Here is a 25,697-nt window from a genome sequence, read left to right as displayed (position 1 = left end):
CTATTTGGTAATTAACGCCCCACGCTTATTTTCTTGCTATGTGGCCAAGATTAATTCTGTGTTTTGGTTGAGTTGAGTTAGTCTACGTTTGGTTTTAATAAAGGAAGACGTTTGTTTTTATCTAAGGAAGACTCGTAGAAATAAGACAGTCTGGCTAATTGACTAGCCGTTAAGCGGGGAGCTTACCTGGTAAACAAAGTTTGGTTACAATTGGCGAGCGCGCCAGGATCCCGCAGTCAAAAAGGTATCAAGGTATCAAGGTATTGTTTACCAGTATGGCTTTTAATGTGACGTTGCCTCTACTAAGATATAAGTCCAATGAAGACTTTCAAGACTTTCTCAAAGTTTTTAACTCTTACTGCGCCAGCGTTAGGGCAAATCAAGATTTTAAGAAACACCTCCTCATTGAAAGTTTCGATAAGGACTTTGTCTGGGAAATTCAAGGGAAAGATGCCTCCGTCTACGACTTAGAGTTCGACGAGTTGGTGGAAAGGGCTTCAGAAGCAGGGCGATCAAAGGCGGAAATCAGCAGATTAAAAAACAGCCTTTTGGATAGGGTACAGAAACCGGACGAATCTACACGATCATTCGTCTATGCTTTGCGGAAACAGGGTGACATGGCATACGCCAGTGCAGATCAAGCACCTGTAAAAAATGAGGTACTCTACTTGGCATTGATCCGGGGTTTGAGAAACCGCAAAATATCGGAAACCTTAGTCGCAGACCTAGAGATCGGCAGAGACTTCTTCATTACCAGCGCCCGAGCCATTGCCCTGGACGTCTCGGAAAAGACTCCGTGTTCAGACGTGTTCACTGTCGCTCGACTTTCACATGGAGACGAAAGCCGCCAGGACGAAGCGACTGTTTTGATGAAGAATGAACTTGCTAAGATAAGTGGCGAGATAAAATTGTTTAATGACAATATTCAAGGCCGGATTTCAAGTATTGACGAAACTGTGTCTTCAGTGAAAACGCAAGTGAACACTTTACAACGAGACGTGGATCGCCTCCATTGGAAACCACGCGCACCGGGTCCGTCTGAAGGAAGAAATCAACGATACCGAAACCGTAAGTCCCCTTCCGATAAAACACGTGGGGTCCTAAACAACCCACGTTCAAATGCAAATCCGTCTAAATATGATTCATTTAGGCGAGATTGCCTAAACCGTCAAAGCCTAGCTACGAATCACAACCCTCGGACTAACGCATGTGATGTAAACAGATCAAAGTTAAGTTGGAATCGATCCTGTCCGCCTGCTCCAGCCACCGCAACACCCGCTCGACAACATTACCGGAAAAGGTTATGCAAGTATGTTAATATGATGTTGTGTTCTGTGCCCATTTGTGCTCTGGTAGACACGGGAGCCAGCGTATCACTCATGTCTAAAACTTTGTTCGATAAAGTTTCATCAGAAAATCCGAGTACTACACTAGGCCCCACGTTAGATACACAGTTAACTACGGCTAGCGGGACGGCCCTACAGGTGTTAGGCCTTGTCACGTTATCAGTGCAAGTGGCCGGTTTGATCACAGAGTGCGAAATCTACGTAGTTAATCAACTCACGGAAGATTTCATCATTGGGTTAGATTTCGTCCAGCATCACCAATGCCGGATCTGCTACAAGGACAAAACTCTAGAAGCCGGATCGTCGTCAACACCCCTGCTCGATGGAAGAGTGACCTTACAACGAAACGAGGTTTATATCGTCGAAGACCTGATCGTCCCCGCTTCCACTGAGGTGTGTACTTCTGGCATATTTTGTATGGATCCGATGATTAAGATACCCGACGTTGAGTTCCCGGCACTAGTTGAAGGTAATCTCCGATTGAATGATAAATATGGGATACTAGCGGGTAACTACCTCACGCAAGTTCAGAACGGAAAGGTCCCCATTCGATTGGCTAATTTCAGTGATGACGAAGTCAGATTAGTCAACGGAACCAGGGTCGCCACCCTACATCCAGTCTCTGTATTCGGCGGAGGTGATGTTTACCAGCCCGGCACGTGCGCTTTAGTTTCGAGATTAAACTCCACGTGTGACTGTAATAATAACCGATGCATTGTGAACTCCGACCAAAGATGTTCCGTAGCGTCGGTAGAAGAACATCGTTTTAAACCCCAGCGTGATCACTTGCAAGCTATCGAAGAAGGCGTAGATTTAGGGACGAAGCTGTCTAAGAGTGAACGTCGCGAAGTACTCAATTTATTATCGAAGCATTGGAAGTGTTTTTCGACCAGTCAATTCGATCTAGGCAAAACCGACTTGATAGAACACCATGTCGATATTGGGACTAGCGCCCCCGTGAGACAACCGCATCGCCGAATACCCCCTCGAGACAAGCGAAAGGTAGAAGAAATCCTCACGGAAATGGAGAAGCAAGGCTTGGTTCGCACATCCACATCCCCTTGGTCCAGCGCCATTGTTCTTGTACGAAAAAAATCGGGCGAGGTGAGGTTTTGTGTTGATTACAGGCGCGTAAATGACCTGATGAAAAAGAACAGTTTCCCAATCCCACGTGTCGACGAGAGCCTGGACGAATTGTCGAGTAACATTTATTTTTCTACTCTGGATCTGCGTTCAGGGTATTGGCAAATACCCATGAATCACAGGTCCCGCGAGGTTACGGCTTTTACCACCCACATGGGGTTATATGAATGGAACGTTATGCCGATGGGTCTTAGCAATTCGGCGGCTACATTTCAACGATTGATGCACATCGTTCTAAATGGATTGGAGTGGCGCGGCGCTTTAGCATATTTAGACGATGTGATCGTGTATGGTCGCACATTCGGGGAACACATGTCTCGTTTAAGCGACGTTCTAAATCGACTGGAAGAAGCCGGTTTAACACTGAAACCGTCCAAATGCTCCCTTTTTCAAGAATCGGTGAAATTTTTGGGGCATAAAATTTCTAAGGAAGGCGTGATGTGTGACGCCGAGAAATTAGAGGCAGTCGCGAATTGGCCGATACCTCGCACCGTGAAACACGTTCGACAGTTTGTAGGTCTGACATCATATTATAGGAAGTTTATTCCAAATTATGCCAAAATTGCCTCACCGTTGCACAAACTCACCGAGAAGAACAAGAAGTTTCAGTGGACCGAAGAGCATCAGAACGCCTTTGCTACTTTGAAGCGTTTGCTGTGTACCGCACCAGTGCTGGCATACCCAAACTACGACAAGCCGTTTATTCTCGACACCGATGCATCCGATAACGCAATTGGCGCTGTTCTGTCACAAGTCATAGATGACAGAGAGCGTGTGATCTCGTATTGTAGCCGATCTCTAGGGAAAGCAGAAAAGAACTACTCCACGACTCGAAAAGAGCTTCTGGCGGTCGTCTGGGCAACAAAATTGAATAGGTGTCACCTCCTAGGTCAAAAGTTTTTGCTGAGGACGGACCATGCATCGTTGCGTTGGTTATGGCAGTCAAAGGAGTTGTATGGACAATGCGCTCGATGGGTAGAACACCTTGCCGAGTACAATTTTGAGCTACTCCATCGACCAGGACAAAAACACAAAAACGCTGACGCGTTGAGTCGACGCCCTAACGAAGGTACACAGGTGAACCTCCCCTACAAATGGCATGACCAACAAGTTGCAACAAGCCTCGAAGATTCCAAGCAAACAGTCAACAACATAGATCTTAGAGGCAACATCGGGTTTCTTCCGAATGAAGTACTGAATCTACAGGAAGAGGACGCAGAGATTGCCCCCGCTTTGAGATGGCTACAGTTGGGGAAAAGACCTCCGTACAAACATGTTAAAAACTTGTCAAGAATGACTAAGCATCTATGGGCCCAATTTGGAAGTTTACACACTTTTGACGGCCCTGTTTATTGGGCGAATAGTAATCGCAGTTTACCGGGAACACACTGTTATCGACTTATAACTCCGGAACCTATGCGTTTGTCTGTGTTGCAGTCACTACACGATTGCGTTCTTGGCGGGGCTCATTTAGGGTTGACGAAAACTTGCCACAAAGTAGAAGAAAAATTTTATTGGCCTGGTTGGAGACAGGACACCGAAAAATATTGCCGAAACTGCGATGTATGTCAAAGGAACAAGAAACCGCCGGCCGAGCCAAGGGCGAGGTTGGTTCCGTCCACGGAAGATAGGGCGATGCAGAGAGTAGAAATAGACGTCGTGGGACCTCTACCTATGACATCATCAGGTTTTCAATACATCTTGGTGGCGTGCGATTTATTTACCAAGTATGTAAGGGCCTGGCCCATGCGCAATCAAACAGCAAAAACCACAGCGGACGTCTTGTTCCACCGATGGTTCACAGTTCATGGTGTACCAGATGTTATCCACAGCGACCGGGGTGGGAATTTTGAGAGCGAGGTCTTCAAAGAACTATTACGATTGATGGGTTGTTCGAAAACAAGGACCACAAGTTATCATCCACAAGGGAACGGGGGAGTTGAAAGAAACAACAAGACTATCATCACCATGTTACGAAATTACGTACAGGAGGATCAACGTAGTTGGGATCAAGCTTTGTCAGCCGTCGTGGCGGCCTATAACGCGAGCGTCCACGACAGCACAGGTGTATCGCCGCATTTCTTATTAACTGGTCGTACGCTTCGTTTACCTGCGGATTTATTGGGCACACCGACCGGTGGAGTGCTAAAAACGTCGGTTATTCAGGATTTACAAACGCGGTTAAAGATTGCAGAAAAGACGGTGCGGGAAACGCTACGGAAACAACGAACGAAGATGGCCGACCTCTACGACCAACGACAAAGGGGGCTACCAATTGAAGTGGGGAAAGAAGTATGGCTGAAAGACCAAGTGGTCCCACAGGGAGAATATCGCAAATTTCATCTTCCTTACAAGGGCCCCTTCACGGTAGTGAACGCGCGACATCCCACTTATACTATTAAAGACAAAGCCGGCAAAGAGCAAACGGTTCATTTTAACAGAATGAAATTAAGGGTTCATAGTGATGACAAGCGTGACAATCAACTCCCGTACGATCATGTTCCAGATAATGGCATTAACCACTGTTCTCCTTTTGAAGGTTTGGTGTTCATACCACAAAATTCAACGGATACCGTCACCGGAGAATCCGAGGCTACATCAATCAATACGAGCGCGACTGAGCAATTATCCAGTAGTCAAGGACGGGAAGACTCGGCAGTTGGGCAACTCAGGATCACAGAGGAGGGCAATAACGAGACAATAGAGACAAGCCAACCTGCCCTCGTAGAGAACGGCCCCATTCCCAGCGAGACCACTTCGGCCATGACGGAAAGAAACCTACCGCCACGGCGAGCTCGAAGACAAACACGTTTTTACCCGGATAATGAATAATTTTTCCGGGGCCGGAAAAGAACTGGTCTGGGGGGGATGTCACGAGAATATCTTTTCACGCCTGTTTTATAAGCACTGCATTTTAACGTTGTAACACCCGGTTTGTAAAGCACTAGTTTACGGTGTAAGCTGTTTATAACTACTTAGTGTTTGTTTTATATTTACTACCCCGTAAACTGTTAGGGAGTTTTTACCTTAGTGTGTGCGTGCACTGTTTTTCTGCTGCATTATATTATACAGTAATTTAATCCAATGTGTGTGTGTCAGCCGTTTTTATAGATGCTGTTCATTACTTCATTTATGCGTACTTGCGTGTGCTTGTCCGTTTTCATAACTTCTCTCCCACTGTCGCACTTCTTTACTATTTACACGTGCAGGGTTTTTTTAGCTTGTTTCTCGTTCCGCGTCACCGCACTACCCCTGCAGACCTATTTGGTAATTAACGCCCCACGCTTATTTTCTTGCTATGTGGCCAAGATTAATTCTGTGTTTTGGTTGAGTTGAGTTAGTCTACGTTTGGTTTTAATAAAGGAAGACGTTTGTTTTTATCTAAGGAAGACTCGTAGAAATAAGACAGTCTGGCTAATTGACTAGCCGTTAAGCGGGGAGCTTACCTGGTAAACAAAGTTTGGTTACACTACGACACCTTATCGAAAGACACTTTATCGAAAGACACTTTATCGAACGACACCTGATCGAAACGACAGCTGATCGAACGACAGTTAATCGAGCCGACAGTTGATCGAACGACACTTTATCGAACCGACAGTTAATCAAAACGACAGTTGATCGAACGACACTTTATCGAACCGACAGTTCAAGCAAGATTTTTGCGTGTTTCTCAAACATTGAAAAAATGAGCCATTGTGATGTGCGGTCTTTGTAATGGTGTGCATTAATGAATTGTGATGTATATATCATAAAGTTGACGATTTATATTTTATATCTATATTTTATATTTGTATCATAAAGTGTTCGATTTCGCATGGCGGCCGGCCCGCCCACATATTAATAAGATATCACAAGAATACGCACGAGAATTACTAAGTACGAGATTGTCTGTACAGTAGACTAGACTAGTCATTATAGATACAAAGAGTAAGGAATTGAAGGCAAAATTTTATAGCAAGGGGCATGCCGCTGCCTGACTTTTACACAAAGTAGCTGAGTGAGTGCGAATTATTGTATTAATGAGGCATCAGGTAAGTAAATAAAGTGACTAACCGCTAGAAAGGAAAAAGTGTCACCGTAGTCTGTGTTTGGACGTTTGGACGTCATTGCATTTGAAACTGCAAGTTGTCAATGAGGGGTTTGGTGACACTTAATCACGCGACACTTAATCACGCGACACTTAATCACGCGACACTTGATCACGCGACGTTTAATCACCGACACATAATCACTAGGACATTTAATCACGCGACACTTAATCACGCGACACATAATCACTAGGACATTTAATCATGCGACATGCAGATGCAATTCGGCTGCAGTCGCAACTTTACAAACTGCAATCATTATGCAACATTTGGAAACTTGCACTAAATAACTTTATGTGAAAGCGCCGTTTAGTATGTTACCAGTTGATTTCATAGCATCCGAGTTTAAACTGTGTATAATTCCCATTGCCAACGCTTAGTTTATCGTTGCGATTTCTGACCTATTTGTGTATATTTTGTTAAATACTTCCGCTCACATCGCTCCGCTTTATAAACTCGTGCTAATATGCGAGTAGCGCAGACAGAGATATCGAATCGTACGAACGTATTACGTCAGTCGTGTTAAAATGTAATTCGTTAGACTTGTTTAATTGGTGAATGCTAAGTTTGTGTTTGTGTCATAATAATCGGAACCTGTACAGTTCCTACAATAAAGGATTGTTTCTGATAAACTGTATCAGTTAATCGTAATAGCTTTCGGCTAGAACAGTAGTAACACGTTAAGGTTAGAGATTTCTAACCGCACGCAACCACGGAGTCAGATCATTAATTCGGCAGGTAAACTAAGACCGAATAATATAAGTTAAGAACTGATAAGCTGCGACCTCCGCAGAAGGATGGCACAATGCGTTCAGCAAGCGTGTCTCAATATCCCATCCGACGCTTCGAAGACTCGTCAAAAAAATTAAGCGGGAACCAGGTTCCAACGAAATGTTAATTGAGCAATTGAGTGCTGGAATCGATGGCCCACCTCGGAAGAAGCGCTACGACGCTGTCAACCAACGGCTGAAGAGCATAGTTGAAAATTATGACTCAACAAATATGGACATAAAAAGTTATCTTCGAGCAATTGCACACAACTTGTAATTAAATGAATGCGATTGAAATGTGCACTTCGTCAGTTGTCGTGCTTTTAACATTGCATGTTGTCAGTTCTTTTAATAAATTGTCGTTCTTTTAACAGTGCATATCGTCAGTTGTTTCAATAAATTGTGGATCTTTTAACCCTGTCCTAACCAGGCTCGCGAGTTTACTAAAAAAAACTAGGTGTGGCCAACCCCGCAGACACATTTGCAATCGTTAATTACTAGAAACCTATGCGTCGTAGACTGATGAGATTATTACAGGTTAGTAGAAACATCATCTGGCTTCCTGTATACATCATAATTGTAAAACTAAAGAAAGTGAATTTAGTGTAAATTAGGTATTTCTAAAAGTGACACATTTCTATAAATTCTTCTTGTTACGCCGCGCCCCCGCTGTGAAAAGAGAACGAAAAAGAATAGTTAGTCAAGTTATTGGTGCGTAAATGAGTAATACGTTTCAATGCGGAGAGAGAGCAAAATTATATAAATATCACAATATATCAAAAATTACAAAATCCAACTTTATCAAACAAACATGGACAGATAGCTGAACATCACAATGACCCATTGTTTCAATGTTTGAGAAACACGCAAAAATCTTGCTTGAACTGTCAGTTCGATAAAGTGTCGTTCGATCAACTGTCGTTTTGATTAACTGTCGGTTCGGTAAAGTGTCGTTTGATCAACTTTCGGTTCGATAAAGTGTCGTTCGATCAACTGTCGTTTCGATCAGGTGTCGTTTCGATCAGGTGTCTTTCGATTAAGTGTCTTTCGATAAAGTGTCGTTCGATTAAGTGTCGTTCGATAAAGTGTCTTTCGATAAGGTGTCGCGTCACGGAACTGACTAATACTACAATACCGTATTTACTTGATTGTAAGCCGCAGCTTACAAAGTTTTTTTTTTCATCATGTTTGCGGCTTAAATTCAAGGGCGGCTTACAATCAAAGGAGGCTTACAATTTTTCTTTTTGCCTTTTTCCTTGTCGACTTTGCCATAGAATAGATGTTTTGCCGTACTGTGTTGTCTGATACCGACAATTGTGAAGTTTTGACGTGCATTTTAAATTGTCGGTAATCTCGGTGACATTATCGATGATGATGACAATGACAATAATGAGCGTGAAAGTTAAAATAAACCTTTAAACAGTTTCAGCTTTGCATGTAAACAGTTGGTATATGCGGCTTAGATTCAAGAGCGGCTTACATTAAATTTTTAACACTATCACATGTGGCTTACAATCAAGGGCGGCTTACATTAAATTTTTAACACTATCACATGCGGCTTACAATCAAGGGCGGCTTGCAATCAAGCACTGCTTACAATCAAGTAAATACGGTATCGGTACAATAAAAAATATCCTATGACGAACTTTTCAACCCACATTTTTCTTACAAACACGCGGAAATATTTCAAAACATGCTGTACCATTAGTGTTGTTTAAAACCTTGTCATTGACCAGCTCGGTAGCGAAGAAAAACAAGCAGGACGAACTTGGTAACCGGGGCTCAAGCGATGAGAATCATTGCTGAGGTATGACAAAGTGATTTATTTTTTGCTCGTTGTTGCTACATCTTCTTACAGCTTTCAAAATTCATTTTCAAAACCAGAGAAATTTCAATGACGGCATAAAAAGTTAGCACCGTCTATCTATCACATCATATATTCTTTCCCGTCATATACCGAGTTTAAGTTGTGTCGAAGATTTTTCTCAGACCAAGGATAAAAAGATTGTGTCACTAAAACTAAACCATATCATTTGTATTTGAATGTTTTGCTCTAAGGTGCCACATCTTCCTGTGGCTTATAAAATTCATTCTCAAAATCGGGAATTTTTACGGAAGGCAAGATCAGTTTTCACCGTTTCTTGATTTTAATCCTTGAACAATGGCACTCCCAGCTTTTTACAAAACTGCAGTTACAGAGAGAGTGCAATTAAAATACCAAGTTACTATTCCACCCTATATGGGTCACGCAACCTCTTGTTAAAGTTGCCGGGTTTGCCATTGCCATTGCCGGGTTTTAAATTGTACAAAGACTTTCCTTAATCTGATGATAAAGACCTGTTCAGACTACTCAGATGTGCCACAGCTAGCCAAATGTGTATACGATTGACGATTGAATGATTGACATCATACAAATTTTAATCATTCTCTAGTGTATACCTAGGTTACCACTTGTAACTATAGATTTATCTAACACTCAAACTTAAACACTTGAGCACTAGGGAATTTCTGCTCCTTGGCAGTGTTTTATTCAAGTAAGAAGCTATTTTAAATTGGACTTGGGATAATTACGTTATCACTGAATAATATAATTATAAATATTTAATTGATTAAGTTTCAGTCAGTTTATTTTAAACTTCAAAATTGATTTTTCTATTCTTGCACCAAAACAGCATCACAGATCGTTGAGTTGAATTAATTATCACTGAGTAAAGTGGTAATGAGAGCACTCTGCTTCCATTATTGCAGTTTGCTTAACATAATGAGAAACCGTAATTCTTTATCAATGGACGTTTGGAATCAAGTATTGAATCCACCTTTACCTTTAACCTTGTAATTATCAGGAAAAGAATTGGTGCACCAGAATTTTTGCACCAAAAATATGTGGGGTGTCATGTTTCAGGTAAGTACTTCTTATAAATTTATCTTATACACAGAAATAATATTCTTCTTAACTTCGTGTTGTAAAGATCAATTATAAGATAAATGCAATTATTTTCCGCTAAAATATAACTGCTGTGATGCTTAACTTTTGATGCATCGTATTACATATTTCATCAGCATGTATATTGTGTATAGTCTTTGAATGAGTGCATTGCTCATTTCCAAGTAAAATAATTAGCAATGAGAAACAATTGGACATTTGTTATACACTGAAGCTGATATTAGTCCCACAAATCATAAAATAAGTTTAATTTATTAAGTTATACTTGAGTTATGATAGTTCATAGTTCAAAAGGAACTAAAAATAACTGTTTGACGTTACTTGACATTCTTGGAAAGCCAAAAAATGTTAGTCTCAGACTCTCAGTGTTGCGAATGTGTATTTAACATCTGGAAAATAGTGGATTGTTAATAATAGTTTAATATTTCCAAACAAATTTAGTACATACAAACAAATGTTGAGTTAGTTTGCATCTATATGTTATATCACTTCCGTATGTTGCAAATAGAAGTAGTGACCGTTTTAACATTTAATTTTAGTGCAGTAATAATAAGCAATTTACAAGATGAATATAACAGTGGTTTATTAACAAGAGGCATCTGATTAATAACCGTACAAATATAGACACAAGGAAGTAGCATTAGCAGGAAGGAGCAGCAGTTGTATGTTTTGATACAATTACTGCTTCTTTTGTATTTTGAAGCTGGCATTGTTGCTTGGGTAGTATAATTGCTATCCATACAGCATTGATCTTTTTCTTGGACAAATTTCAGTTTAATCTGTTATTTTAACTAGGACCTTTCATTATAATATACAAATTTGCTTTAGCTTAAATGTAACCGTTTTCTTACGATTTGTTTGTGAAATATAGAAGTATGAGATGTTTATCATTAAAATATCAAGCGCGGCTGCATGACACAGATTACCAGTTTTATTGTTGTTTGCATAGAGGAGCTATGTCACTAAAACTTGTTTGATCAACAACCTTTGTCAACTCAGTGTTTAAAATGAAAGTAAAATAAAGTCAAAGTGTGTTAGTTTCGATGTGGCTGACCATCAGTGGCAGCCATTTGGTTTTAGGGCTGCATAATGCAATTTGAATTAAGTAGAATAAGTTACGATTGAAAAGCCCTGATAAGAGTTTAATTTAAAAGGGGAAAATAACTACCTTATTAAAAAGTGATTGGCTTAAACTTTGTATCTAAAATAGCTAGAATAATAATAATAGTATGTTACAACTGGGTCATTCCATGTCAAATCACCCAATGGGTTTAACCCCTACGTCTTCGATTTTGCTGAAATTTGGTATGTAGGGAGGTCTTGGCATAATTAGCACAAATCCAAAATATTAGCTCAATCGGACCAGTGGTTTTAGAGATATAGGCCTTCGAATTTTCGAATTTTTGCAAAAACGGACGCGGTCGCCAAATTTTAGGCCCTGATATTTTGGTAACCGGTGGACCAATTTTGATGAAACTGGTGTCATTGGAAAGGTAATTTCACAAGGAATCCAAATATGTTATTCTTTTCTTGATAGGAGCAAGTTAAATGTGTGTGACCTTTTGACCTATTGTTTGACCTTGAATTTGACCTTGTGGATCACGTGACCTTGAAATTAAATTAAGTGCAAATTATACCCCAAGATGTTACCTACAACATATAAAAAATCCAGAGATGTAATATTTTTGGTTTATTAATAAAATACACTTTAGTGGGCATGCCTGACCATAAAATGACCATTTTGAACCTTCTAATCTAATGCATAATATACACAATATGGGAATATATGGAATATTGGGAATATGTGATAAGAACAAGGGCAAAACGCTGTCAGAAGAACTTAAAAATGATGTCTGTGGTTTTTATGAATGTGATGACAATAGTCGAATGTGTCCTGGAATGAAAGATTCGGTTAGTGTTCGAAATAAGAATGGTGAGAAAGTTCAACATCAGAAGCGACTGGTATTATCCAATCTTAAGGAACTGCATTCTTCCTGGAAAGAAACTTATCCCGAAAAGAAGATTGGATTCTCGTCTTTCGCGGCTTTGCGTCCCAAGTGGTGTGTACTTGCTGGATCATCAGGAACTCACTCTGTCTGTGTCTGCAAGTACCACCAGAGCCCTAAGTTGATGGCAGAAGGGTGTTTGAAATCTTCTGTTCGTGACCTTATGAAATTCTGTGTGTGCTCTACAGAGAACGAAAAGTGTATGATGGGTCACTGTAAGGACTGCCTTGGTCGTGAAGGGCTCATCGATCACCTTAAAAACTGTGAAGAACTGAACGATGTTGAGGACGTGACATACCAGCAATGGATTAGCACCGATCGCACGAAACTTACCACTATTACGGAATCAAAAGAAGACTTCATAGATAACTTTTCCTCGCAGCTATTAAAACTCACCCGACATGTGTGGCCTGATATTGGCTATATGATGAACATGGCTGATATGGATGGATGGATGTGTGGGTTGTGACATGAACAGGTGTCAAGTATTTAAAATATTAAAAAGGAGACTGGATATCAATGTTTGGGGCCCGTCTTCATTTTTGAATTTGTAAGCTTTTATTTTGTGTTTGTTGTTTTTCTTGGGCGATGACGGTGTGACCAGGTTCTAGACCAGGTGTGTCCAACCTTTTTGGCCAAAGGCCCACATGCAATTCACAAATGATTGCGCGGGCCACTTGACTGTTTACTGCTAATTTCTAATTATAACCCTCACACCAAGATTCTAACCCTAGAAAGTATTATCCTCTTTTACAATTATAAGAACAATAAACAAACCAAGATATAGTAAAGTCAACAAAGTTTTTACTACAAGTCGACATTTCAATGTGAAGTGTGGCATTATTTTTTCTCTAACAAATTTGGCAATATTCTGTGAGGTGGATGATTTAGCAATGCGAAGCGAGTTTTCCATAGGACTGTCAGTAATTAGTAAACAAACAATAAATGCCAATTTCTCGGAATGTAAGTTTGCCATAAATTCCTTAGGCGATTCAGTTGATAATATAAGTCATTTCGACAAATACCGTGCGGGACACCCAGAACCTTCCCGCAGGCCACGGGTTGGACACCCCTGTTCTAGACGGTACTACGACAGTTTATTGAATGACAATTAATCGAACCGACAGTTAATCAAACGACAGTTTATCGAACAACAATTAATCGAACCAACAGTTGATCGAATGACAATTTATCGAACGATAAATCCTAACCCTAACCCAGTCGGTTCGATCAGCTGTCGTTCGATTAATTGTCGTTCGATTAACTGTCGTGTCACGGTTCTAGACGTTCTTGGAGTGCTTTAGATTTTTATGTCATTATATTCCTTTGTTGGTTGTTTAAATTAATGTACTCCAGTTTTAAACTTTATGCTAATTCAGTCTTGATTTGGCATTTTATGTGTTTGCTCAGTGTAGAGAGCGACAAACATCCATTCCAACTGATAGAAGACTGAGTTGTCAGCTCAGTAGTCGAGTGGTTTGAGCGCTGGCCTTGTAATAATGCAGCTAGTATTCCATGTTTGATACCCAGTGGTGCCATACCGTTGTAATGCCTTTGAGTAAGACATGTTAAGGATTCTTCCTTGTATATATAATAATGTTGGACTTTATGTTGGTTGTCTTATTCATGAACATGACTTGTCTTGTTATATTCTCTGTAATATATTACATGTATAATTCTTTGTATGAAAATAAAAGATTGAATGTGAATTAAGTTAAAACATTTGATCTTGAACATGAAAAACTTTGCAATAAGCTTATCAGGTAAAAGTGTTTTCCATTTTATCCTGAAACATTGACGTACATGTACCAGAAAATTTTACAAATTCTAAAAGTTGTATTTTTCTTACATCAAAGAAACTAATAAAATAAAAAGTCAATTAATGTTCAACAAACTAAACAATGTTTAAAGATGAAATGATCAAAATATTTTTTTAATCATTTTAAATATGTCTTTGTTGTAATATTTGTCTTCATATTTTTGACATAGTAAAACGAAAACCAGTGACATAAGCGTTATCTACCTTTAGGTAATGTTGTTATGTATTTACAGTGATTCTACAAATTACACTTCTAATACAAGGACAAAGCATATCCCCACTCACTGTACCACACCCAGTACAAGCAACCGACTCCACTGTGATTATCACTGCTACAGCTTTCCCACCATCATCAGTGATCTCATCAGGAAGAAACTGGATTGTTGATTGGAGATTTAATGGGGTATGTGCTCATCTATTACCAAATGGTGACTGCAAGTTACTATGGTTTTGTTTGTACTTGGTTAATGTGGTTGTTCAGTTGTAGTTATAAACTTAATAAGGTTCTTTTAATTAAGATGAAATGTCAAATGAAAGTGCTTCAAAGATACATCTTTTATAGGACTTTTTATGATTACTTCAAACACTATTTTTTGCATCAAATAATAAACTGTCAGTAACATAAAATGTGAATCGATAAACATAAAATGTCAACTTCAATTACTTTTACAGACTCGGGTTGCCCAAGCAGGATATGTCCCATACCCTAATGTTGCTAGCGCTGTCGACTCTTCCATCTACTCCAGTCGAATAAATATCAGGTGACTATATGGGTTGATATTTAGATGGACGGGTGATGAAGTCTTTGAAATACTTTTTCAACTTGATTTTTATTATGAAAATATGTTTCAGTTAAATACATTTTATCCATTTTTGCTTTTCTACAGCAGAGTACTAGTCAGCTTGTTGTTGAAAGCTTAATATACGTCTCAAAATATTCCCAGTATTACGTTTTTTCATTCATTGTATCCGCAATATGCATATTCCATAGTTATTAATATTTCTTTACACAAACTTGCACATGTAGAAATTGTTGAATGAAAGTTTGAATAAGTGATGTTGATGTAATGATTATATTATTTATTATAAAATGGCTTCGAATGAACTGTGGTACCTCAGTGATGTAACGTGTCACTTATCTCCAACAGTGCAGTTGCCATGTCAACATCAAACTTCACCACACAGCTCACCATCGCACAAATTAGAGCTGACGAAGATGGGTATTTGGTTCAACTTGGTGGTTCTAGTGTCGATTCACAATCCATTGTACTTAATATAAGAGGTAAATATAAAACCTGACTATTATTATCATTATCAGGAACATTTTTAAATTGTAAGAGCCTAATACAGGGGTGGGTACAGGGGTGACCTGCTTCATGCTCGAGCCGCATATAACAACATCCAGTTTTAAAAGAGCCACAACACAAACAAAATAAAAAACACGAATATATTCACTCACAAAGAAGTGTAGCTATTGATTAACATTAGTGCTGCGTGGTGATACTATGACTCTATGAGTCTCCAACTGGGCTTCACCAACTCTTTTTGCAATTATTGGTATAACGGTAACCAAGACTTAAAACTAGGTCACCCTGACTTACAGCTTCAATTTGACAATTTAATTAACTACAGTGTAGGCCTACAAGTTAGCACACTTCTGTACAATAATGTACTTTTTGGAGTGTAATTTGATTATTACTAACAATGAGTCCATTGTTACTACCTGTGATAGGACGCATTGTTTCATAATCTGATCAAACAACTCGTCTAGACCGGGAAAATGCATGTCTAATTCAACAATGCTAATTCATTAAATAGCCGCAATCAAAGGCTCAAAGAGCCGCAGTTTGGCCACCCCTGGCCTAATACGTAATATTTTTGTTATATCAAAACGTTTTTGAACGACCTGTGAATCTTATACAAAATTTAATGTGAATGTAATATTTCTAAATAGTTAAACATGAAAGCAGCTAAAACATCATTAACATCATAAAACATAACAATTTACTAGGGGTAGGAACCAAAATTTCTGCAGATCAAATTGATTCGGCCGAACTCATAAAAAATGCCCATATTCAGTTCAATTTGGCCAAAAAGCGAATATTGAAGATACTCCTAAAATCCTGCTTGAAATTTCCTTCATTGTAGGATAATTGTAGCAATGGTGGATGTGATTGTTGTCATAATTCGAAAAGTGAATTATATTATCCATGGCGGCATTCATTATAACTAGCAATGTTCCCTCTAATTTTTCATGAGTCTGAGCAAACACAATAACTCCCTGAACGGTCCCTTGGACCACTGTGAGCAACATCAGACGTGCGCACTGTGGCCATTATTATACGTTTATTTTATTTTCAATTCAGGTTGGATTTTTTGTTGTGCGCAACACAGATTTTCTGTGCGTGGAGACCGTATCAGCAGTGCGCATTTGCGCACGCGCGCAGCTTAGAGAGAACATTGATAACTAGTGATGTGATCAAAATTTTTTATTTATTTATCGCTTTATACAAAGTATTTTATTCATGATAACTAGTGATGTGGTGATGAAAGCTGTGAGCTGTGATCAAAATTGACCGTGGTCTGTGGCATACCTAGTAAATGTAGGAAACGTAGTAAAATGCAAGCTGCGTAAAAATAAAAAAAATAAAAACATAAACAACTTCTTTATTCGACAAGACACTTGTGGAACAAAAGCAAACAGATGAAAAAGATCAAAAGAAAAGGGCCTAGATGAAAAATGGCACTGCTGACACGTACAATGCATAATGTATCATTTGGACGTTTACAAGCTGAACTTCAAATATTTTGTACGAAATTTATATGCACGACTACAAGATGATATAATCTTTGCATAATAAACTTTGTATTTCTCTCATTTTTTAATAACATAAATTTGATTCAACACAATTTATATTTATAGCATATTCTAATTTTTTTGCCTTTTAACTAAAACATCAGTTGTATGTCGCTTGGGCCAAAAAAATGCACCAACATCATAATGTAAAGTAAGCATACTTAATACTTAACTTAATACTAATGGTAGTTGATCAACTGAGTGACACTTCATTTGAGTGACACATTCTTTTAACGTTCATTTGAGTGACAAATAATTCATGCTCAACTGAGTGACAGTTCATTTGAGTTACACATTGGTGAGTACTGTTCAAACTACAGTAATGGTTGAGAAATGAGTGGCACATACCATATAAATGCAACAGATAACATGGTTTCCGTTGGTCTTCACACCAATACAAGGGAAACCATGTTATCTGTTTCATTTCACACAACATCGCACCAAGTTTCGAGTTAGAGTTTCCCAAGAACTCTTTCGCCTTGAATTTGGTGCATCAACACCATTGCGCCGATCGCGTATGACAAGGCAAAAAGAAACCCGTATTGGAAATTTGTTTTCCCAGCAAGAAGACCTTCCACAGGAAGTATTCCTCCGCCGAATTGCGCGTAATTTGAAGATCGGACCAACTGCGGAACTAACAGAAGAATTGGACGAGATGGTTGAGGATTCTTAGTTGTTTTTTTATGGATATTATTCTAAACTTTGTCTTGTGTGTGTTGTCATCTGTGCATTTACTAATTAATAGCAACTGCAACTTAAACAACAAATGTCAATCTGTCACTCAAATGAATTACACAGTCCTTATCAAAGTGTCACTCAAATGAATTAAACAGTACTTATCAAAGTGTCACTCAAATGAACTATAATTATGTCGCTCAAATGAACTGTCACTCAGATGATATACAACCAATACTAATAGATGTGCAATTTGCCACAGATTGTAACTCCTCGCTTCCATATGATGTTATTGTGGATGCAACTTCCAGGATATTCAACTCACCAGGAACGTTTGCATGTTCCAACGGAGGAGACTTGTTTTATTCAAATGGCACAATGCTGACATCTAGTGACACGACTTGTTTGGCCTCAGCAGAGTGGAGTGGTCAAGATACTCTGCAATGTTGGACAGGTTTATTTTTTCAACTCAATATTTTAGTTAATTGTGAAATTTTCAATAATTCAAATAGTTAATAACAAGTTAATTTCTTGGTGCATGTTTTAATATTGTTTAAATGATGATTTGCATTTAGCGCCCATTGTAAGCTTCACAAGCAGCTCAGTTGTCGGCAATAAGCTGAGTGTGCCTGAAGGTGGAGCTCTCTCAATGGCCTGTGATTACAATGAGGTCATTCCATCTGGTGATACTTCACGATTTTACATTGATAAAAATCAGTTCGTCACGACTAAGGTCAGTTTTTTATTTTGATTTTTTCAACTTTGTTACAAAGAATAATAGAACTGTGTAATTGCTTCAGTTTAAATGAATGCATTTCACTCACCAAGGGGCAACCATTCATATTGTCTTCATTACAAAGAAGTGACAGCAACAAAGTAGTCTCATGTCAGGCTGTCACTCCTTATACTGATGCCTATCCTTCAAGTGGAAGATCTTTGGAATATACACTGGATGTATTATGTGAGTAAAAGATATTTCAGGATAAAAATGATATCACTTAATTTTACTATGCGATTGTCGTCAGTATATATATAATCCTGAGCTAAAAAGAGCAAAACAAAATTCTAAAAAACGTTGGTGTTGATAGTAAATATTTCATCAAACTGTTGACAAACCTATGTATACAATTCAAAATACGCTGAAAATTGTAAAATCGGTTTAACAAACATAACATGAATTAATTGCTGAGTTAATAGTTGCAATTTACAAGGTTTAAGCTTCATCTGATGTCCCCAAATATATAAGTTTTAAAGAATTATTGCTGTGATTATGATTTTAAATCCATAATGCTTTACGGCGAACTTAGTTAAGTTTTTATGTACTGCGAGCTAAAGGTGTGTCTCAATCAGTTTCATCAGTAATGTGAAGGTAAAGGTTGGTCTCGTACATGATATGAGCCAATCCCTTGACCAGATTTTGATTTCAGCATTATGCGTACCTAAGTTAGTTCAATCTGGACGGTGGTGAGAGAGCGTTTTTCGAAATCATTACCATGTGAGTATTGAGCCTTGATCTAATGGTTGCCAGTCACTTTAACTACTTGGCATGGGCTCTGCTATGTCTATTAAGTATTATATGATGGCATTAAATATTTTATGGAGTGAATGAATGGGAAAAATCAATGTTATGTGTGCAATAAATAATACACCGTTCTTGACAGATAGACCAAGTTTCGCAAAAAGCCAAGTTTCAGCATCAAAATACTTCTTGGAACTTGGAAATGATGAATATCTCATTAGATCAGACCAGAATCTGACATTACTTTGTTCAAGTGATGCAAATCCTGCAGCATCGTGCGTATGGACAGTTTGTGGCAAAAGTTGTGAGAATATCTCATCAACACATACAAGTGATTGCAACATGGGTTACCATCTCAGCACAAATAGCTCAATCTCTTGCATTGCTACCAATGATTATGGATTTGCTTCAAGCAAGATGCAAAAAGTTACCGTTGTGCCTTTGTTAAGTAAGATAGTAAATATCATATAATTTTGTATGTGTCTATTAATCACACACGATTTCATCATTAAACTATGCAATCACAGTTTCAGTATTTTTTACAGGGTCAGTTTCATTTGGTAAAGTAGATGACATGCCTAAGCGTGATAGCATTGTGACCTCACAAACAGGCGACAATATGACACTGTCATGTCATATCTCATATGAAGACGAACTTGCAACAGAATTTAAAATATTTCTACCAAACGGCACTATCGTCAAACAACCGATGCATGTGGTTTCCTTGACAACCGCTGATGCAGGAAATTACACTTGCGTTACAAATGACTTGTTTGGAAGCTTTGATGCATCAGTGTATTTGGACGTACAATGTAAGCCCTGAAAATGGCAAAAACATTAATTTGCTTTCAACTTTTATTGATCCCCTGAATCAAGAATTAAAATTTCTTTTCAATCAGATGCTCCATATCAAGTAACTACAACATCCTGTATTTGGGTCATGGAGGAAACTGGAGTTTGTGATGTCATAATCTTCTCCAACCCAGAAGTGGAATTTGCATCATTGGATATGAATAGTAAGAGCTGGTATATTTGATAAATGTCGTTACATTTTTGCTAAAAAAATTGAAATATTGTAGAAATATCGGTTGGAAACGATGGTCCGAATGTCATTTTCAGCATTGGCCAGGAACAACATTATTTATACAAAAAAACAAAGGTGGGGGAATATTCTTTAAATATCAATTATATTGCGTAATGCTTTAATTGAAATACAAGTATTGAAAGTTATAATTTCAAAATTAAATATGTGTTGAACCACTCAGGTAACATCCAACGATGAAAGAACCTATACTCTTGCACTGCGTTATTCTCTTCCCCCGTACAACTACTCAATCGTGTTTAACATCGCTGTCATCAACGATCAACAACTGGATGTACCAGCAATCGTCGGAGGGTCTGTGGCAGCTGTCATTGTCGTCTGCATAACAATTGTGGTCTCAGTTTATATTGTGAAGAAAAAACCAAAACAAAATCCAAAACGTAATAATCTCCAATAAATTATATTAATTGCACAGTTTAAAATTTAAATCATGTAATTTAATTTATGTATGATTGTGTTAAGGTTCATTCAACTCGATTGAAAAACAAGCAAACATAGGTAAGTTGAACATTTTCAATTGAATTTACTGCTAGTTTCTTAAACGGTAATAAAAGTTAAGTTGTATGTTCAAATATTTTATCAACCAGTGCGAAATAATAATAATTATAATGTTAGCAGTTGCTCAGGAATGCATTTAAATCAAAGATCAGAATCGAGAAAACTTGCAGGTGAATGACTGTCAGCAAATTTGTGTTGGTGCTAAGTTGTGAATCTTCAACAAGTTTTATCAAATTTTGTAGTTTCAATGAACCAATGGAGCTTATGAAAGTATCGACCGACCTTTAGAAGGTATATTATAAGGATTATTTTGGGATTTTTGTCTGGCAAAAGAATAAATATAATTTTGTTTCAATTAAGTTTCTTTCTACTTGCAAAAATTAAACTAGATTGTCAGTCTCACTTTTATCAACTTGTTTAGGAAGAGATGGTTATCTGGCAGTCAACATTGGTCAGAAACAAAACCCGGTAAATTCCTTCAAAAAAAAACTCATGTCGTTAAAAATACAAGTTGCAGCAGAAAAACCGCATGTTTTTGAAATGTCATGTTGTGATAATGTTTATCCTCAAGACTGAGGAAAGTCTTTGCACGACTTATACCCTGAGCTGATTCCTCATCGGTTGAGCCCTGAAAGTGAAAACTGAATAACTCCATTTAATTTAACGATAAATACCGGTATTTGCAATAACTGGATTTATTTCGGCAGCATTTTAAATTTTCTTCTTGCAAATACTTGTAACTGAAGGCCAGTAGAGCAAATGTCTAATTCACAAATCAGTAGGTTTAAAGTTTAATTGTATCTTTAGTGCTACGATTGTTTAAGCCTGGACAGGGCAATGGTTAGCGCGTTTGACTCCAATGCTATAAGTTAGAGCTTAATTCTGGCCTGAAGTTAGTTTTTAAATACATTTACTTTCTCTGCTCCACCCTGTACAAGAAGAAATTTTTTAGCAGTAAAATTTGACCAGGAACATGACCAGGTAACTGTTCCTTTACATAAAACATATGAAGTTAAACATACAATAATTACGAGTTAGAATAAGTAGAATAATAGAATATTTTAGCGTCTTGTTTTTAATGATCGAATTTTTGTGAATTTCGATTAGTTTTAGCCGCATGTAACATAATTTTTTTGCTGTTTTAGGCTTCACAATATGAAAACGCCCCAGATAGGCAAAACTATGACACCATAGATGGGCAATATGACGAAACAATCTAGTTTGCAGATGGGATAAAACGCTTAATATTGTTTATTCAAGAAGAGCACTAATTAATTTAAAATACAAATAGCTAAAATCTTTAAAATTGGAAATAAATGTCATTATCAGGATTGCAACGGGAACTACGATTACATATAAATTTACACTGATTCTACCTCATTGTTTTGGCCTTTTTAATTCGTTTTGTTCTTAGCGGTTTCGGAAAGTTAACAACAACCATGTTTTTTGTTATGTTGAATAATGCTATTTAATATAGCGCCATTGTTTGTCTCTGTAAAAACTATTTTATTCTTATTGTTCCCAAATCATTTTAAAGACAAATGAGAAATGTACAAACCATAAATATTATAGCCTCTTTGACCATAAAATTACTATAGGTTGCTATAGTTTTTTGTGGGTTACTTTCTTCCATCTAAGCCACTTCTGCGTGCAGCACACAAGTTGTTGTCAGAAAGATTTGATTTTGCAAAACTCAGTGAAGTAATTTTTAATTGTCCTGGTTGTATCAATTTCCCGTTTATCAAAGCGAATGATCAACAAATCGTCACTTCCAGTCATCTTCTCGACGGGAGTTTGATTTCATGGGCAGGTGTGTGGTGACGAACACAATGTCACATGGACTCCAATGTTCTGTCGATTGAGGTTTATTCCGTATTATTTATTCATTGTTCCTTGTTTTATATTTTACCAACTTCATTCAAGAATCAAAAATATAACACTTGATAGAATTGTGAACCACCTCGGCTGTTATTTTATTCATTAATTATCCAACATTTTAGTATAGTTACGATTATTCTGTTACGACCCTTGCAGAATATCACAACCATGTCATAACTATCCGAGCGCGGCGAACATTTTGAAATTAAAAACACGCCAATATAATTCACTTCTCAAGCAATGCTTTATATTTATAACAGCGGACAATCTTTTCCGAATCCGATTTCATCCAATTTAAGCAAACATTTGCTTCCTTGGTGGTGATCATGGTGCATGCACTGCATGATGATCATCCCAGACGTCATTTACACAATCATGGATGCATTGATTCCATATGGGCAGGACCAACATCTCCCATAAGCTGCATTGCGATCTTTCACTTTCGGTCAAATCTGTGTTGTAAAAGGCGAGTAATGCAACTTTACTTGGAATTGAATGACAACAAAAATACTGCGAATAACACAAAGAGAAGAATCTCACCCCGAGCAGGTGCTTTTTGTTTCTTTTTGCTTTTATCAAACTCAGCATAAGCGGCTTCCACTTGATCTTGTGAGGATGATGCTTCATACAGAGGATTGATTTAGTATTTATGTTTAAACAAACTAGATTTACAAAACTGCCACACAAAACATTAACCATAAAAATTTAATAAAATAATCAACATAATGGGACGAAGCTTTGGCATTGCCAACTCAACTTGTTAGCAAAGAAACAATTTCAAAACCTTACAAATCAGTAAGAACGAAGTTATTTCTACCGTATTTCATTTCAACATGTGAAAACATTTGAACATGAATCATTAATTACTGTAGATAGCAAGGACATGCAGCAATTTTAGCATTGACTTTGACACAAGCGAAATGTTTAAATTTCTTAAAACTTCAGATCTAAACTAGATCCATCACACCATCGTGATATATTACATCTAGGTTAAAACTTTTTTGTGTTGGATTTGGTGCTAATAAATTTGTGCGCCAATTGCACTTTATATTGTAATCACCTCTTCTTACCCAGCAAAGCATAAGCTTTTTATGTTGGAGCATTTCTGTGGTTGCATGAAATCGGTTGATGCTTTCTTATTTTTACCAAAACATTATTTTGCAAGGCTTGAAAAATGCTCTTGAAAGAATCATCATCTTCCATTCGCCTGTTGTTCAGGCCTGGTCTTCATCCCGAAACAAATTCAGGGTCGACCAGTTGTCTGCAGCGACGCCTCCACTTTCCTCTGTCGATGGCATCCTCGATCTTCAAACCTCTCCTTCTCATATCATCCTTCACCGTCTCTTCCCATGTTTTCTTTGGTCTTCCCCTTTTCACCTTTCCTTCAATCATCTTATGCTGTACTCTTCTCGTCAAGCTCTCCTCATTCATTCGCTCAATGTGCTCCAACCATCTCAGACGATGTCCTCTCAGATGTTTTTCAATATCTTCAACACCTGTCCATCTTCTTAGCACATCATTGGCAATGCCATCTCTTAGTGTCTTACCACACATCGTTCGAATCATCCTCATTTCTGTCGTCTGCATTCGCCTGATATCAACCTTCTTCATCGCCCAGCATTCAGCTCCATAACACATTACACTTCATACATATGCTCTATACAGCCTTTCTTTCAGATTGGTAGAGAGTAGTCTGCCACAGAGCGTACCAGACAATTCCTTAAACTTTTTCTAGCTAGCGCGTATTCTTGCCGTCACTGCCTTGCCAGTACTGTCATCTTCCCCTATCATATCCCCCAAATAACGAAACTCCTTAATAAGCTCGATCTCATCACTTCCCAATTTCACATATTTCTCCTCTTCTTCATCACTAATGCAACCTTTACATCTGCCACATTCGTAATTCATTCCACTCGTCAGCCTTCCATTGATACCTGAACATCTCTTATCACCCAATACTCGCACTCTCTGCATTGAATTGAATTTCTCCCTACTCTCTTCCCACAAATTGCGCATGGATCAACAGTACTGACTACTCTCCTTGACGATTTTGTACCAATTCTTATCACTTTAGTTTTATTGATGTTCACTTTCAAACCTTTGCTTTCCAGCGCACTTTTCCATCTAACAAACTTCTCCTCCACCCCTTTCCAGTTATCTCCTACGACCTACGAGAACTAAATCTTCAGCATACAAGAACTCGTTCATTGTTGTTTCCAAATCATGTGTCAGAGCATCCATAACAATTACGAAAAGCAAGCACTGAACCCTGGTGGACCCCCACTTTTACCTTAAACCATTCTGACATTTCGCCTTCGAGTTTCACAGATGTCCCAGCTTCTTTATACATCTCCATCACTGCTCTAACTTCTGGTTCCATCACACCCTTCTTCCTCAATGCCCACCAAATCACTTCTTTGGGAACACGGTCAAAGGCCTTTTCCAGATCAACAAACACGAAATACAGCTCCTTCCCAACCTTTTCGTATTTCTCTATCAATTGTCTCACAGCAAACATGGCATCCACTGTACCTTTTCCTGGCATAAAACCCATTTGGATCTCACTAATTTCAACTCTCTCACGAATTCGCTCCTCGAAAACTCTTTCCAAAACCTTCATTGCATGTTCAAGCATTTTCAAGCTTCTGTAACTGGTATATTCCTTCACGTCTTCCTTCCCTTTGTACAAAGGAACCAACACACTCTTTCTCCAACTTGCAGGCATTCCCTCCCCATTCATCATACCGTTACCAATCTTTGCTAGGATGCTCTCCACATTACATAGCTGAATTGCTTCTATTGGCACACAACTTGGACCAGCTGCTTTACCTATTTTCATTTTGCACATCGCTCTCCCAACCTCCTGAACTGTGATTTCCTTCACGGGTCCAACATTTTCCTTAGATTCTAGTGTGTTATCCCACTGGTTTTCTTCATTCAGTAACTTTTCGCAATATTCCTTCCTCAACCTCAACTTATCTGCCAGCTGCATCTGTAACTGTCCATGTTGACTTCTCATGCAAGGGTTACCAACAATATCTCTTTTACA

The 25,697-nt window shown here is 38.3% G+C and overlaps 2 protein-coding genes across 3 annotated transcripts; one reads left to right on the top strand and one right to left on the bottom strand.

Annotated features, from left to right (window-relative positions):
* The first annotated feature begins 8,213 nt into the window (after positions 1–8,213).
* Positions 8,214–22,417, top strand: LOC143445781 (uncharacterized). Of its 2 annotated transcripts, XM_076945099.1 has the most exons (18): positions 8,214–9,884; positions 10,023–10,252; positions 14,353–14,522; positions 14,792–14,880; positions 15,268–15,401; positions 17,914–18,105; positions 18,227–18,384; positions 18,480–18,612; positions 19,313–19,618; positions 19,716–19,982; positions 20,070–20,186; positions 20,250–20,329; positions 20,436–20,652; positions 20,735–20,770; positions 20,888–20,940; positions 21,013–21,061; positions 21,192–21,238; positions 21,916–22,417. In XM_076945099.1, the coding sequence occupies exons 5-15, from the start codon at positions 15,278–15,280 to the stop codon at positions 20,908–20,910; spliced, it is 1,653 nt and encodes a 550-aa protein (XP_076801214.1). In that variant the 5' UTR covers positions 8,214–9,884; positions 10,023–10,252; positions 14,353–14,522; positions 14,792–14,880; positions 15,268–15,277; the 3' UTR covers positions 20,911–20,940; positions 21,013–21,061; positions 21,192–21,238; positions 21,916–22,417. The 2 variants fall into 2 exon arrangements, with proteins under 2 accessions (XP_076801214.1, XP_076801213.1); XM_076945098.1 differs by having other exon boundaries at positions 8,214–10,252.
* Positions 22,418–23,875: 1,458 nt separating this feature from the next.
* LOC143445004 (uncharacterized) lies at positions 23,876–24,286 on the bottom strand. The gene has a single exon (XM_076943795.1). It carries the CDS (start codon positions 24,284–24,286, stop codon positions 23,876–23,878), a length of 411 nt encoding a protein of 136 aa, XP_076799910.1.
* Between the last annotated feature and the right edge of the window lie 1,411 nt (positions 24,287–25,697).

This window comes from Clavelina lepadiformis, chromosome 2, assembly GCF_947623445.1.
Source record: "Clavelina lepadiformis chromosome 2, kaClaLepa1.1, whole genome shotgun sequence".
Taxonomy (NCBI): Eukaryota; Metazoa; Chordata; class Ascidiacea; order Aplousobranchia; family Clavelinidae; genus Clavelina; species Clavelina lepadiformis.
The sequence above is the reverse complement of the archived record's forward strand: the minus strand, read 5'-3'. Positions and strand labels throughout refer to the sequence as shown.

Excerpts from the sequence above, each read along its gene's own strand:
- LOC143445781 (XM_076945099.1), top strand. The coding sequence starts at position 15,278 with ATGTCAACATCAAACTTCACCACACAGCTCACCATCGCACAAATTAGA. Across the intron at positions 20,187-20,249 it reads TGCATCATTGGATATGAATA|AAATATCGGTTGGAAACGAT; the intron begins GTAAGAGCTGGT and ends GAAATATTGTAG. Across the intron at positions 20,653-20,734 it reads ACCAAAACAAAATCCAAAAC|GTTCATTCAACTCGATTGAA; the intron begins GTAATAATCTCC and ends GATTGTGTTAAG.
- LOC143445004 (XM_076943795.1), bottom strand. The coding sequence starts at position 24,286 with ATGTGTTATGGAGCTGAATGCTGGGCGATGAAGAAGGTTGATATCAGG.